Below are 15,127 nucleotides of genomic sequence, written 5' to 3' on the forward strand. Positions count from 1 at the left end.
TAAAACTCGTGTGTTTTTGTGACCACCAAAAGACGACACATTCTTCCGGGTTGCCCAGTTTTAAAGAAACACAATATGAATATTAAAGCATGCAAAATATTGTGAGATGATTGGTCGATGGCCATCTCCTCCCCGGTCCAGGTGTCGCTGAGGTCAGATGGTTGGGTTTTCCCCTCAAAGGCCGGTCTCATAGACGTGCTGTTGTTCTCGTTCCTCACCGACCTTGAGATAGTCTCCTCCAGTACTCCCTATCCGGGCCTATTCCACAACACTTCGAAGAAAACAAGTTCATGCAGTTTGCCTGCACATTCCTCGGCCCCCACCAATCCACACGAGCACTCCAATACTAGATATGAATATGATTATAAGTTTAACACAACCTTAAAAAATATGTTTGCAAACTCCCGAAAGCACATTTTCCTTTAAAAATAAGGTGGAAAAGAGGTCTCCTTAAAAGTCTGCCGATACGTTTCCATTAAAAAAAGGTGAGTATGTTTTTAATTTAAGAGTTACTATACAAAAGCCTTAAGTCATGTTCTTAAAAAGCCATTCGAGAAACCGGCTTCATTCTTTTTTTTAAAAAATTGCAAAAGTTCTGCACAGTTGCTATTTATGCAATTGGCCGTGAGAGGGCGCTAACCACGAAGGGTGGCGTGTTAGCGACGCCCATTCCCGGAAGTGGCGCCATTTTTGAACTACCGTCGCAGCAAGTGTACGCGAATGTGTATGACAATAAATGTAGTTTGTGTTTCGGTTTGCTTTCGTTAATGGTGTCAGACTTCTATTAAGTGCGTTCCATTAAGTGTGGTGCGCACACACAGGTGGACAAAATGGCCGTATGCAACAAGATGGCGAGCAACTGCACTGCGCCTTTTCTCAGGTAATACAAAAATATTATTTGTTCATGATTTTGAAAGTGGCATTGTGTTTGTTGCAGGGTTTTTGCAATAGAGGAGCAAAACGATGTTGATTCAATCTCGTTTTTTTTAGGCTGGCAGGCTTTGTTGACGAGTTAATCAAACCTGTCTGAATCGAACTGATTTGAGTGTGTGACTTATTAACTCTTTTCTGGTGCTATGTTAAACTTTTGGGGTCTTTGGAATTTTCTACGATGTCATGAAGTTTGTCGTCGAAATTTAAATTTTTTTGGGGGGGGTTATGAAAAATATCTTTGGTTTTGGATGACATATATACTTCTTTTGTGTTTACTATTCATGTGGTTTCAAGGCTCTCGAGTTTTGCTTTGGCAATGTGTACATAAAAACCAGTGTAACGATTTTTTAAATGATTCTGTTGAATTATACAAAACAAATGCCTGATCTTCATTGGTTAATAATTATTTATTTAGTTTCAGTTAATTCTCTTTACATCTGTGAAAACTGTGGGTTTTTCTTTCCTTAACAGAGGGGTCACAACAATTTTGTCCACGTGTGTATGTATTGGCACTTTAAACATGACGTCATTTCGCGACATGGCGGATGACGTATAGTCATCGCCTTGGCTGCATGGGAACATGTCGGTGAATGGGGGGGGGGTGCTGGCGGGAATGATTTAAAGCTTTACTTTCTTATCTTTGTCCTCTTTAAAATTCACTTTCTCCCCCAACGAACATACACCCACCCAAACACACGCACACGCTGTGTGCACGCGCACGCTCGCGCACACAAATGTGGTGGATGTCCCGCGCGTAATTGGCCGTTTCGGAGGCGCATTGTCCGCCGTCTTTCAGCACGCAGGTGCATATAGTAAAGCCGGAGTCTCCGCTCCTCCCTCAGGCGTCTTTGTTCCCATCTCCCGGCCCCCCCGCTGTGCAGAAAATGAGGGCTGCTTTCTGCTTTGCTTGGTCCTCACAGGCTTAACCCTTTCACCGACCGCCGCCTTTCACATGGAAATGGGCCAGAACCCTTGCACCGGCTAATCGGTCGGCGAGGGGAGGGGACGGAGGTCGGGAAAAAGAGAGACAGGGGTGGGGGGGGGGGGGGGGGGGGGGGGGGGGGGGCTCCAGCCAAAAGTATTCCAAACTTCTCCCAATGGAGTTTTTATTTTTGAAACATTTGCAAACTTTCAAGTATGACGAAATGTATGACCCCCGCCCCTCAGTTTTTGTAAATAGCTGTGGAAATAATGAAGAAAACAAAAAGTTGCCGTTCCGACAGGAAGAAGTGCATCTAAGGACACCACTTTGACTGCCATTATATCATTGCAGATGTCACTGACAAACTAGTCTGAAATTTTCCATTTGATAAGGAAATACCAATTACGGTTCTGCTTCTGTTTTACAAGCTGGCCGTCTACTTTTTCTCACACTGACCAACTTATTAAACGGTAAAGAGTTTACTTCATTTTTAGTTATTTACTCATTTTTATGCTAGTCCGGCATGTAGAACTCTGTGAGTAGATTTGAGGCTAGAATTAATTAAAAATCATGTCAAATTAATGATAAATGACAGTGTTGTTATGGCTGGAGACCATGGGGGGTGGTTGGGGGTTTGGTGTGTGTGTTGGAGGGGGGGGGGTGTCAATGGAGGGATTTTCTGGTCCAGTAGCTCCAGTCACCTAGCAACAGGCAGCGAGGCTTCAACAAGTGGTTGTCATGGAAGCGCCGAGGCTGACTTAAAAGTTTAGTACAAAGAGCTGTGTGTGTGGTGTACGTGTGTTTGTGTGTGTGTGTGTGTGTGTGTGTGTGTGTGTACACTTTTTATAAACTAATCAAGATTGTATTAAGCCCTGTTTTTTGTGTGAATTTTGCAAATAGTTGAGTTGCAGGTTTTTTTGTCTTTCTTTATGAGCCACTCAATGTATATGAATATATGTAATGAAATGATGGTCTGCCTCTCTTTTGCAGGAAACTACTTGAGCAGGTTGATGGTCACAAGTGGTGAGTGGGACATTTGCTGCCTGTTTGACTGGTCACACACACGCAGTAGTGAACATTTCTCATTAACATAGAAAATGTTTTTTGTCAATCTACATATAAACATAAACATAAAGACAATGACAGTATACTAGCGGTGCTTAAATGTAATCCTGAAATTGGCACTTTATGGGATAGCAATCGAAATTGGCACAAAAGAGTGACAGCAACGAAAAGGACGAGTTCCATTTACTGACGTTTGATGCAGTTTTTGCTCCTGCCCTTCAAACTAATCCATATTCATCACTGACAAACACGTTTAAAAGTTCCCGATGGCCTTCTGGAGCTCCTGCCTGATAGCGTTAAGCCCCACTACGCCGTCATTCAGCACGTTGGCCGCCTCTTTGATACGAGCCACCACTTCCATCTTGAAGGATCTTTTCAGGTTCTTGTTGTCCCTGAAGTACTTGTCCATGCCGCCTTGAAGTCCTTGGAGCAGCTGTAAGATGGCGTCCGTCACCTCCGTGGCTTGCAAGACGGCCGAGTCCACCAAGCTGATCATCTGCACAGCTTTGCGCACTTCCCAGTCCTCAGAATAGTGCTGCGTGCTATATGCACCCGCAAACCTTCGCATGGACTTTAAATTCTGTCGGGCAAGTGTTGATGGGGATTGGGACAACATCGACAGGGTGCATCTGCTCCCGCTGGTTTTGTAGGAACCTTTTGGTGGACTTCCAGTAGTAGAGCACCTGCGCGACAACGAGTCCGTTGCAGGCCACCGACACCACATAAGTGACCACCAGCAGGGTGTCGCCTGTTTCCTGAGGATGCAAAAGTCATGCATCACAAATTAAGAAATCCGTAGAGGATTGAAATGACCTAAGACTGGCATATCTAAACCATAGGAAAGTCTGTAAAAACAAATGTAGCGTCATATGTATAAATTATCGTGAACTAATTTTAGAGCTTTATTGAGAAAAAAAAGTATTATATTTAAAAACATGACAGTTATGTGATAGGATTCGAAATAAAAAAAAAAAGAATTAAAATGAACATAACGGCACCATTTTTATAACATTTACCTGCACTGAGGTGAAGATGCGTGCCAGTGAGCCAGCAAACAAAATAATGACAGTCAGAGCGGACAACTGGCCCGTGTGTCCATTGCGAAAGTTGGTGGCCGCCTGAATAACCTGCACACATGATTAAAAAAGAAAAAGAAGGAAAAAGCTCAACAGGTCAGTCCGGGTGAAGTTTTGCCTGACCCTGCTCACGATGATGGCGGGCATGTTGGAGGCCTGCATGGCCGTGAGCACGGTGGCAGGGGCCAGTGGGGTCAGCAAAAATGACAGCACGCCCAAGTAGAGCAGCACAAACAGCACACCTTCACGCAGACAAGATGCACAAATAAGGGAGGAATAGAAGTGACCAGCAGAGGGCGCCAGACCCACAACTTCAATTTGGACAAACAGTGCTGTATGACCAAAAAAAGCAACTCTTTATTAGTAAGGCATTTTAATTAAAATGAAAAGACGTGGAGTAAGGTTTAAAAAAAAAAAGCTAATGCATAAATAAATGGCAACGCTTTTCAGAAAAAAAAGTTAAAAAAAATTATAGACCATGTATAGGGAGGGGCTTATTTAGAAAAAAAAAAGACCATGTAGACTAAGACATTTTTTGTAAAAAAAAATTAATAAAGCCTGGAAAGGCTTTTTTAAAGTAAAAAAATATGCCCATTTATAGTACGGCTTTTTTTTTTTTAAGCTAATGTAAAGTAAGGTTTTTTCAAAAAAAAAAACAAGAGACCATGTATATATTTAGTAGGGCTTTTTAAATGACCATGTATGACTCTTGAAAAAAAATTATGACTCTTGACCCCTGAGCTTTGACCCACAAACCTCGACCTCTGATCCTTCACCCCTGACCCCTAACCTTTGACCCCTGAGAATGGTAAGGCTTTTGGTTTGTTTTGTTTTTTAAATTACCAAAAAATGACCATGTATAATTTCATCTCACCTCTGCCAGTTCTTCCACTGTGGTGTTGGATGAGGAAGCCGATGACGACCGTCTGCAGCATAACGAAGAGCGCTTCGCCCCAGGCACTGCGACGGACGCGATAGGTGAGTGGATGTCCGGCAGGCGCGACCCGATGCCGTCTCGGGCCTCACCTGAAGGGAAAGCTGTAGGCCACGCTGTAGGCCAGAGATCCGGTGATGGCCAGCAGCTCGCCCAACACCGATAGGAAACTGACGCCCTCGGCGTTCTTAGCGCCAATCACCTTCACGATCTGAGGAAGCTTCACTAGAGGGCACACAAGCAATTGAATTCGGCATTAAAATCAAATATTGTATGGATTATTTTTGTTAACGAATCTGAATGCATTCAAACTAATCCCTTGAAACATTTACACTCAAAATAAAGCCGCTTGAAAGAGCAAAAAGAAATTAAGCGCAATACCAAACATTGACCCCAGGATGATGACAGCCCCAAGGCATTTGCTGAGCAGAATTTTCAGACATGGCCCTGTAAGAGAAAGACTCACTTATTTTTGCACTTTAATTTAGAAAGAGGGGGAGGAGGGTTCTGGGTCAGATCTTCCTCATGCAATCATCGGCATCATTAAAGCACATTAGCGTTTTGCCATCTTGCACTCACCGTCTGTAAATTTGAAGCGCCGGAAAAAGGCGTCGGAACATGACGACGGCAGCAAATACTCCAACAAAAGCGCCTCAAAAGGATCAGGCAAAGACGTGCCGCTATGCAAAAGATTTACCTCCGCCATTTCGCTTCTGTTTCAATGATTAAACCTATTTCAAAGTTCAGTCGACTATCACGCACTTGTACGTTGGACCTCAAATCACATTGTAAATAGCCAACATGTAATTATGATGCATCGTGAGAGTACTCAATACGACAAGAATATTATCTACTAAATTAGAATACTTGGATAACAGGGTTTTGTAAATCATAAAAAATAAGTCTTGATTTAAAAAAAAAAAAAAAAGTATTTTAATAGGGATAACCATTGTAGGGCTTGGCTTTGAAATAAATAATTGAAAAGAAAAAATGTATTATAATAGTTAGAATATTTCACACTGAAATTGAAATGTTTAATATGTTACTTAGACATTTTTTTATCTCATAGTACCTTCATTACATGATTACTTTGATGGACAAGACTGATAATAAAAAAAAAGTGCTGACACAAATGCACATTAAATCATTTCATAAATTAGCTTGTATAGCCTTTACAAATACGACACTTGAGCAATTTCAATATACTATACAGTGTCCTGAAAAACGTCACATTCCATAGCCTCAAAAGATGCCAAATTTATAAACTCAGGTATTTACAGGGGGGGGGGGGCAAGGACTGTATGTTTACAATTATCATTATTTACATTATTTAACATGTGCTACTCCACCAATCAATATTTTTCCAGTTATCAAGATTTGCTATTATCAATATTTTTCCAGTTATCAAGATATGTGCTTAGAGTGCGCTACTCCACCCTACTTTATACACACACACACACACAGATAAGCGATAAGATAAATAGAACCTATTTGCAAGGTACATGTGAAACACGTGCCACTTCACAAAACGCAAGTCGGTCAAATAAGCGAGAGAACTGATGGACAAAGACAGTGAATCAGATTCAAACTTTGTACAATTTTATTCATGATCACAATCAGAATTCATTTCCAACTTGAAGGAATGTTATTTTGTGGATTTTTTTTGGGAGGGGGGGCATGCTGTGTTTCTGGTCAAGTTTCCTGGATACCTTACAGTGCGAGCGTGTTGCTCTTTAGTTGAGGATGGATTATTTGCCTACTCTCTCTTCTTCTTCTTTTTCTTCTTCTTGCGCTCGGCCAAGCTGTTCCAATAGTAGAGAACCTGCAGGGCGAGGATCCCATTGCAGGCCGAGGAGATGACATAGGTAAAGGCCATCAGGGTGTCGCCCGTTTCCTGCAGACACGTGCAACAAGTTCATCAGTGGGAGAAGAAAAAAAAACTGCAACAAGGTGAAAAAGGATTCAATGGCTGAAGATGCAAATTAAACCTCTTACGTGTAGTGTTGTCAAAAGTGTTCTATTCAATTCAGGTCTAGTGGGACAAAAGTGCCCTTGAAAACAAAATGGCCGCTACCTGCAGTGAGGTGAAGATGCGTGCAAGCGATCCAGCGAACAGCAGGAAGATGGAAATGGCCGACAACTGGCCCGTGTGGCCGTTGCGGAAGTTAGTGGCTGCCTGAATCAGCTGCAACACAAAGACATTTGCAACAGTGAGACGCTTAGAACAATTTGACTTACTATATTATTCTTTTAACAGTTTGTTTTTTTTTACTTAGTAGCAATTCTTTAATACCCCTCCAAATGTTTGATTTTTTTTTTTTTCCCTTCACAACATCTAGATTTTATTTCCAAATGTAATTTCATGGTTAGCGTGGATGTGTGCCTACCCTGCCGACGATGATGGCAGGCATGTTGGAGGCCTGCAAGGTGGTCACCACTGACATGGGGGTGACTGGTGACAGCACGGCGACCAGCAGACCAAAGTATATGATCAGAAAAAGGAAACCTGCCAAAAACAAATCGGCATTTTCAGCCCTCAAAATTAAGTATTTGCTCACTTAACATGACGTTTTTTATATATGACTTTGCTCCCTCTAAAACGTTTTTATCCTCAATGCTTTCTTTGATAACCGGGCGGCGTGTGCACTCGCTCTCCCAACAATGCGGTGAATAGTTTGTCTGAAGTGTGTCTCTGTCGGAATCTAAGTACAATCGACAGGATCACGTTCGAAAATTCGTCTTTTGCAATGTTTTGGCACTGTACATAAAAAACAATAAGGGACCTCGAAAATACTTTAAACGCCCCTGTCTTATTAGAGTGTACAATGATTGGAATTTCTCAGAACTTTCCAAAACAAAATTGTGACTTGCTCATGTTTAGCCTCACCTCTGCCACTTCTCCCTCTATAGTGCTGAATGAGGAAGCCGATGGTGACAGTCTGTAGCATGAGGAAGAGCGCCTCGCCCCAAGCGCTGTTGTAACCCAAACAACGTTTCCTTTAATAAGGCATGGCGGCTCTGTGACCCTCTGGCCCGAGCAAGATCCCACCTGAAGGGGAACTTGTTGGCGATGCTGTAGGCCATCGTTCCCGTGACGGCCAGCAGCTCGAGGAGCACCGACTGAAAGCTCAGGCCTTCGCCGCTCTTTGCACCCATCATCTTCAAGATCTGAGGCAGCTTCACTGGGAACATGGGAAAAAAATGGATCAAATGATCAGACAACGTTTTTCAGACTTTTTAAAATACCGTTTATTTGCATTTGAGTGTTTTACCCATCACTGAACCCAGGATGATGCCAATCCCCAGGCCTTTGCTGAGTAAAATCTTTAAACATGGTACTGAAACACACAAAAGTTCAAAAAATGAGATGTTTTGAATTCGAGGTAAGTAGTGCTTGTAAATCTGCTTAAAATGACTACATAATGAAAAACCAAACATATACTGCATATAATCTAAAAGACAATATTCTCAACAGGGCGAGTAGTTTCTTAGATTTTACAATCTCTTGCTCGCGACTCTTTTAAGAGTCTCAATGGGATTCAAAACTTGTCACTCACCGTGTAGAAAATTGAGATTGAGAAAAAGCTCATCGTAGCATAATTCTGGTATCAAATACGCCAACAAGACGCCTTTAAAAGGGTCCATGAAAGAGGAACCTTTCTCTAGAATGACTTCTTCCACCATTGTCCTGCCGCCAAGTCACGTGACTTGGGATGTGCTACAGCGTAAAAAGTCCCCCTCAAGTCGCTCCCATGTTATCTTACTCCCCGTCTCGAGTTACGACTGTTATGGTAAGCCAAGTTGTACAGTTTTGTGTTTCGCGACTGGAGATTTGACACAAGCGACTTGGAACTGATTGCAAAACTTCAAATTCTCAATAAAAACGCTGAACGAGACGTCTTGTTTGCATTTCCGACTGGCTGCAAAAAAACAGCAAACACTAAAAAAAAAAAAAGCCATTGCCTGATGGGAGCTCAGCATCAGCTGTCATGCGATAGTGTTGGCTCGTAAGTGAACTTCCTAAAGTGATTCGTTCTTTTTTCAGTTCATATAACTTCAACCGGTAGGTGTCGGTAATGCGCATTGAAGCTGGTGCCACCTCTGTAAAACAAAACGAAGAAGAAAATGACGTAACTTCCTGTTCACGAACGAGTCATGAATTGCATTTCCCGTTGACCAACTGAATCGATCTGTGACTGAACGAGTCAGTGATTTGCATTTCCAGTTCATCGCGAGAACGGATCAGTGAGGGAACGAATCCTTCGTTCGTTAACGAGCCAATGGGTGACCTGAGCTTCCTTCCGGTGCATCAATGGATCAGTCAGTGAACGTGTTGCGTCTCCCTCCTGGCGTGAACTATATAAGCCAGAATGTCGATTTACGATCACCATCAACTACAATCCACCAAATACAAAATTCAAACATCAATGTCGGCATAACGTGTGTCGGCTGGCATAGCAGCAACGCTGTCTGTCACTCACTCGTGAATCTTTGCGAACAAACCTGAAAATGGTGATGTACCTAATAGAGTGTCCGAATGACGTCACAGATCAAACAGCCAATCAGAAAGTGGGGGTGAGGGCGGGTGTGGCACTTTTCACTTTCAGTTAAGCATTGGCCATGATTTTTCCCTAATGAACTGGCCTGTTATTAGGTACAGCTGAAAATGGCGGTGTACCTAATGAAGTGTCCGAGTGATGTCACAGATCAACCAGCCAATTAGAAAGTGGGGGTGAAGGCGGATGTGGCACTTTTCACTTTGACCATGATATTTCCCTAATAAAGTGGCCTGTTATTAGGTACACTTGAAAATGGCGGTGTACCTAATGGAGTGTCCATGTGATTCCCTCGTTAAGCGCAGGTGCGTGAAAACTTTTAGCTCCTTTTGAACGTGAAAGAAGCTAAAAGTTTTCACGCACCTGCGCTTAACGAGGGTCACTTGGAAAACATGTTGGAACGCGGCCCCGAGGACTAGAGCTTGACGCCTGGGACCTTTGACCATGATATTTCCCTAATAAAGTGGCCTGTTATTAGGTACACTTGAAAACGGCGGTGTACCTAATGGAGTGTCCGTGTGGTTCCCTCGTTAAGCGCAGGTGCGTGAAAACTTTTAGCTCCTTTTGAACGTGAAAGAAGCTAAAAGTTTTCACGCACCTGCGCTTAACGAGGGTCACTTGGAAAACATGTTGGAACGCGGCCCCGAGGACTAGAGCTTGACGCCTGGGACCTTTGACCATGATATTTCCCTAATAAAGTGGCCTGTTATTAGGTACACTTGAAAATGGCGGTGTACCTAATGGAGTGTCCGTGTGGTTCCCTCGTTAAGCGCAGGTGCGTGAAAACTTTTAGCTCCTTTTGAACGTGAAAGAAGCTAAAAGTTTTCACGCACCTGCGCTTAACGAGGGTCACTTGGAAAACATGTTGGAACGCGGCCCCGAGGACTAGAGCTTGACGCCTGGGACCTTTGACCATGATATTTCCCTAATAAAGTGGCCTGTTATTAGGTACACTTGAAAATGGCGGTGTACCTAATGGAGTGTCCGTGTGGTTCCCTCGTTAAGCGCAGGTGCGTGAAAACTTTTAGCTCCTTTTGAACGTGAAAGAAGCTAAAAGTTTTCACGCACCTGCGCTTAACGAGGGTCACTTGGAAAACATGTTGGAACGCGGCCCCGAGGACGAGAGCTTGACGCCTGGGACCTTTGACCATGATATTTCCCTAATAAAGTGGCCTGTTATTAGGTACACTTGAAAATGGCGGTGTACCTAATGGAGTGTCCGTGTGGTTCCCTCGTTAAGCGCAGGTGCGTGAAAACTTTTAGCTCCTTTTGAACGTGAAAGAAGCTAAAAGTTTTCACGCACCTGCGCTTAACGAGGGTCACTTGGAAAACATGTTGGAACGCGGCCCCGAGGACTAGAGCTTGACGCCTGTGACCTTTGACCATGATATTTCCCTAATAAAGTGGCCTGTTATTAGGTACACATGAAAATGGCGGGGTACCTAATGGAGTGTACGAGTGACATCACAGATCAAACAGCCAATCAGAAAGTGGGGTTGAGGGCGGCTGTGGCACTTTTCACTTTCCGTGAAGCTTTGACCATGATTTTTCCCTAATGAAGTGGCCTGTGATTAGGTATACCTGAAAATGGTGGTGTTAGGGGTTAGAGTTAGAGCTAGGATTAGGCTTGTGTTGCAAATTTTTTCATGATAAAACATTTTGATGGCCCCAACCGGATTTGAACTTGTGTGGCTTGGGTGGGAATCCAGAGCACTAACCACTACACTATGGAAGCCTCACATATACAGCTTGGCGGGTACGTACACTATGGTTTAATGGAGCAGCTCAAGCAGAGACTTGTTGAACTCGAAGTCATCAGCATTAACTCTGCAACACTCGTGACATAGTTTTTCATTTTGGATGCGTTTGCAGTTCAATTCTTCATCATACTGATGGAATAAAACGAGCTAATTTAGTGTTGTTGGCTATATTTAACATTTTCTGTTGCAGTTGCTCTGCGTAACGATAGCACAGCGGTTCAGGGTCTATTCAAACTACTCATTTCTTTGCATCACGGTTCAAATCCTGTTAATGACTTTCCTTTTTTTTTTTTTTTTTTAGTGTTTGCTGTTTTTTTTTGCAGCCAGTCGGAAATACAAACGAGACGTTTCATTCACCGTTTTTATTGAGAATTTGAACAGTTTTGGAATCAGGGACGTTCCAAGTCGCTGTGACGAATCTGCAGTCGTAAAACACAAAACTGCGCAACTCGCCTTACAATAACAGTCGTAACTCGAGACGGGGAGCAAAATAACATGGGAGCAACTTGACATGTAACACCGGCTATTAGCCAGCAATGGCATCGACGCAAATATTCCGTATAAAACTGAAATTCGGGCTAATATATATATATATATATATTATGAAGCGAATCCCAGTAACCATCAACCCGTGGCTTTGCTTAAAAATCACTCTAAAGCAATGAATGGATGGCTAGATAATTGTTCACGTTTGTGTTTCACAACTCCGTCGCCTCTCGATTACGTCACAAATGCGCTCAACTATTCAACGATTGCGAGCTGACTGAAGACGAAAACGAACTGTTCCGAAAATGGCATTTGAGCCCGACAACACCGATATATTTGACTGTATTGTCATGGCGGAGGAGAAATTCCGTGGCGAGGGCTACCAAGAAGGCTTCGAGAAAGGGACCTACCAAGGTCTGCAGACTGGCCGTAGACATGGAGCCTCTCACGGGGCCAAACTGTCCACGGAGATTTCCTTCTATCACGGATTTGCCATTACGTGGAAATGTCTTCTTCAACAGGGATCAGACCCCAAACTACGAAAACGCGCTAAAGCCCTTGAGTCTTTTTTGTGCTTGATCCAAAATACAAACTGTGATGATCCCAAATCTGCCAAGCTGCAGGAGGATATGGAGAAACTTCGATGCAAATTCAAACAGGTCTGCTCTATGTTCAGCATCCACACTGACTTCAAGGATTACACCAAAACGTCGCAAGGAGCTTCTTTCTAAATCTTGACAAGACTTGAGTGGCCAACGCACACATGATGGCTGGCCTGCACGGAAACTGTCATGGGACACACAAACAAATTCTACATTTTCTACGCTTGAATGGAGACAAGTTCTTATTGCTTGAAGCAATTTGACCATGAGAAAATATCTTCAATAGTTTTAAGATTAAACATGAAATATTGCGAAATAAAGATCAGGGAGCATTAACTTTGTCTGACTTATCTTAGTCGTGCCAACGTTTTTCCCACGAATGACTTATTCATTATACATACAGGATAACGAGAATTATAGGCCTTGTTATATACGAAAAAGACTTCTATTTTTCAAAGATAACGATTTTTCCCTTGGCAAAATCGAGTTTGTTGCTGCGGCAGTACCCCTCTTGTCCGCACGATGGCGACAAAGAAAGGCAAATTAACGAGTCGTTGCTCGAAACTGTTTAATCCGAAAATGGGAAATACGCTGTCATTCTGTACTATCGTAAAAGTACAGGTGTATAAAAATAACTGGTAAAATACTCATAATACCATAAATAATTCAGCAAAAGCAATGAGTCTGAAATTTAATTCACGAGTAAAAATAAAAAGTATTTTTACCGTACATTCTATTCTTATGTCATATAATTGGAAGCCTATTAAAGTCTAAAGATTGTTACTTAATACACCCTTTAAACGGACTGGATTGTTTTTAAAGGTGATATGTTTTCTCAGATTGGAATTTGGAATTCTTGAAGGCAAGGCGATACATTCGCTACTTGTACGTCAAACAGTGCGACGGCCATGACGTCATTAACAGCGCGGCCGAGTGGAAGTGAATGGCTTCCCTTATTGACATCCAAAAAATCCCTCTCCGTGAAACTCAACTGGACTTTCCCGGCCAACCTTACTCAGTGTCGGTCCTGAAGGTGGGCTACTACCACCCACAGACCGACGGAACGTTTCGTGCCGACGGAACGGTTACGCTGGTCACAAGAGATGGCAACAACATCCTGGTGGACACCGGCGGGCCTTGGGACAGGGACTTTCTCGTGGAAAGCCTCCGAAAAAAGGGTCTGGATCCCACGGACATCCAGATAGTCGTGGGGACTCATGGTCATTCTGACCACGTGGGGAACCTCAATCTTTTCCCGACCGCCGTCGTCATTGTAGGACATGACTTCAGCCGAGGGGACGTGTATTGGCCCAATAAAATGGCTCAAGGACACGCGCACGTCGTGGACGAGCACGTAAGACACCTGGTTTAAATGGAAATTTTGTAATTTTACAAGAAATAAATCCACATGAAAAAAAATCAAACAAAACCCACATTAATCGCACAGAATGCACCACAGACATCCCCATAAAAATCCACGTAAAAATCACATGGAAAAAAAATATATAATCTAAAAATCCACATAGAAAACACCCACACAAAAAATCTACCAAAAATTCTCAAAAAGTACGCAAAAACAAAATATCCATATTAAAAAGCACATAAAAGCACCACTTAAAAAAATCAACCCCCCACTCCCCTTGGCAAAATAAAAATCACACAAATTCCACATAAAGAAACCACATTAAAAAATGGTCATGTAATATGTTTCGCTTTTGTGCAACTATCAAATAATTCTTTTTAGAAAAGAAAAAAACAATTCAGATTCAACATACCAAGCATCTCACCTGTCTTCTAGGTGTGTGTGGTTCCCAGCCCAGGCCACAGCGGACAAGACGTGAGCGTCCAAGTGAAGGGAACCTCGGTGGGTACGATTCTCGTAGCGGGGGACCTCTTTGACTGCTACGACGATGACGATTCATGGAGGGACTTGAGTTTGAACCCCACCGTGCAGGAGACCAGCCGCCAAAAGGCGCTCCGCACGGCTGACGTCATCATACCGGGTCACGGCCTACCATTTCGGGTCCTTAGAAATTCCTGAAATCAGAAGTCAGGTGATTGACAATAAAATATTATATGTATTAATCAATAATAGAAGACCTTCATTTGTACTACTTGCTTGTGTGTTTGTCCCGCATGGAATTAATCCAAGTATTCTCATAATTTGAGGTTCTCATTACGATGGTCTTGCAAAATGAAGAATTTATAAAAAAGTGTAAATGCAAAGGAGTATGAAGTTGTGATTTGTACAAATTAAATGGAACTATCACGATAATTATTTTGTAATTTTATGAGGAAAAAACATCTGACAAATGTTCAATTTAACAAACCATCACGTCTCTATTCCAGTGACATTTCATTCTGGACTGGCAAAAATTATTTTGTTTGTCATTTAGCAAATTCTTCTCTGTGATATCATGACATTATTACCACCCTAATTCAACTCTTCCAGAATGGTACTGCCAGGCACTTAAAACTGTTTACACAACCCGGACAAATAACCTCAGTGTGTTTCAACTGTCAGTATAAACGCTGACACACCCTATACATCTAAATAGCACCATAACTCACTGATAAGATCATCAAATTACAACACAAACACTGTGGAAAGTATCTATGCAGTTTTTTTTTTACATATTGCGCAATCCCATTAAACTACTCAGTGTACGGCTGGTTGAAAAAGTATTTGGATATGTCGGATTTGCATTTTGGTGTGGTGTGCTTTGGCTTGTGAGCAGTTCCTCTTCCAGAAAAAACTGCTTGATTCTCATAACCATATAAACCTGTTTCAAA

At 42.5% G+C, this 15,127-nt stretch overlaps 4 protein-coding genes and 1 long non-coding RNA gene across 6 annotated transcripts; 3 read left to right on the forward strand and 2 right to left on the reverse strand.

The window, feature by feature from the left end:
* Nucleotides 1-655: 655 nt before the first annotated feature.
* On the forward strand, nucleotides 656-7,610 carry LOC148403553 (uncharacterized). The gene is made up of 5 exons (XR_015860264.1): nucleotides 656-880; nucleotides 2,846-2,878; nucleotides 3,289-4,974; nucleotides 6,733-6,880; nucleotides 6,961-7,610. It is a non-coding gene; the product is annotated as an uncharacterized LOC148403553 (long non-coding RNA).
* On the reverse strand, nucleotides 2,079-5,704 carry LOC148403554 (mannose-P-dolichol utilization defect 1 protein-like). Of its 2 annotated transcripts, XM_088384699.1 has the most exons (7): nucleotides 5,510-5,704; nucleotides 5,312-5,377; nucleotides 5,023-5,155; nucleotides 4,871-4,956; nucleotides 4,120-4,238; nucleotides 3,937-4,047; nucleotides 2,079-3,675 (listed from the first exon to the last, which is right to left on the reverse strand). In XM_088384699.1, exons 1-7 carry the CDS (start codon nucleotides 5,634-5,636, stop codon nucleotides 3,463-3,465), a joined length of 855 nt encoding a protein of 284 aa, XP_088240825.1. In that variant the 5' UTR covers nucleotides 5,637-5,704; the 3' UTR covers nucleotides 2,079-3,462. The 2 variants fall into 2 exon arrangements, with proteins under 2 accessions (XP_088240825.1, XP_088240836.1); XM_088384710.1 differs by lacking the exon at nucleotides 4,120-4,238 and having other exon boundaries at nucleotides 5,510-5,699.
* mpdu1b (mannose-P-dolichol utilization defect 1b) lies at nucleotides 6,508-8,674 on the reverse strand. Its single transcript, XM_088384722.1, has 7 exons — nucleotides 8,488-8,674; nucleotides 8,203-8,268; nucleotides 7,980-8,112; nucleotides 7,818-7,903; nucleotides 7,318-7,436; nucleotides 7,005-7,115; nucleotides 6,508-6,824 (listed from the first exon to the last, which is right to left on the reverse strand). Exons 1-7 carry the CDS (start codon nucleotides 8,612-8,614, stop codon nucleotides 6,687-6,689), a joined length of 780 nt encoding a protein of 259 aa, XP_088240848.1. The 5' UTR covers nucleotides 8,615-8,674; the 3' UTR covers nucleotides 6,508-6,686.
* A 3,041-nt stretch (nucleotides 8,675-11,715) lies between these two features.
* Nucleotides 11,716-12,670, forward strand: lto1 (LTO1 maturation factor of ABCE1). Its single transcript, XM_088398141.1, has one exon. It carries the CDS (start codon nucleotides 12,038-12,040, stop codon nucleotides 12,461-12,463), a length of 426 nt encoding a protein of 141 aa, XP_088254267.1. The 5' UTR covers nucleotides 11,716-12,037; the 3' UTR covers nucleotides 12,464-12,670.
* A 502-nt stretch (nucleotides 12,671-13,172) lies between these two features.
* mblac1 (metallo-beta-lactamase domain containing 1) lies at nucleotides 13,173-14,609 on the forward strand. Its single transcript, XM_088397895.1, has 2 exons — nucleotides 13,173-13,688; nucleotides 14,133-14,609. Exons 1-2 carry the CDS (start codon nucleotides 13,278-13,280, stop codon nucleotides 14,373-14,375), a joined length of 654 nt encoding a protein of 217 aa, XP_088254021.1. The 5' UTR covers nucleotides 13,173-13,277; the 3' UTR covers nucleotides 14,376-14,609.
* Nucleotides 14,610-15,127: the final 518 nt, after the last annotated feature.

Source organism: Syngnathus floridae, chromosome 1 (genome assembly GCF_059516105.1).
Source record: "Syngnathus floridae isolate MCC-2025c chromosome 1, RoL_Sflo_1.0, whole genome shotgun sequence".
Lineage (NCBI taxonomy): Eukaryota > Metazoa > Chordata > Actinopteri > Syngnathiformes > Syngnathidae > Syngnathus > Syngnathus floridae.

Coding starts and splice junctions, on each gene's coding strand:
- LOC148403554 (XM_088384699.1), bottom strand. CDS start 5,636: ATGGCGGAGGTAAATCTTTTGCATAGCGGCACGTCTTTGCCTGATCCT. Junction 4,239..4,870: donor CAGTGGAAGAACTGGCAGAG/GTGAGATGAAAT, acceptor GTCTGCGTGAAG/GTGTGCTGTTTGTGCTGCTC. Junction 3,676..3,936: donor GCATCTTCACCTCAGTGCAG/GTAAATGTTATA, acceptor TTGCATCCTCAG/GAAACAGGCGACACCCTGCT.
- mpdu1b (XM_088384722.1), bottom strand. CDS start 8,614: ATGGTGGAAGAAGTCATTCTAGAGAAAGGTTCCTCTTTCATGGACCCT. Junction 8,269..8,487: donor CAATCTCAATTTTCTACACG/GTGAGTGACAAG, acceptor TGTGTGTTTCAG/TACCATGTTTAAAGATTTTA. Junction 7,116..7,317: donor CTGCCATCATCGTCGGCAGG/GTAGGCACACAT, acceptor TTTGTGTTGCAG/CTGATTCAGGCAGCCACTAA.
- lto1 (XM_088398141.1), top strand. CDS start 12,038: ATGGCATTTGAGCCCGACAACACCGATATATTTGACTGTATTGTCATG.
- mblac1 (XM_088397895.1), top strand. CDS start 13,278: ATGGCTTCCCTTATTGACATCCAAAAAATCCCTCTCCGTGAAACTCAA. Junction 13,689..14,132: donor CGCACGTCGTGGACGAGCAC/GTAAGACACCTG, acceptor CCTGTCTTCTAG/GTGTGTGTGGTTCCCAGCCC.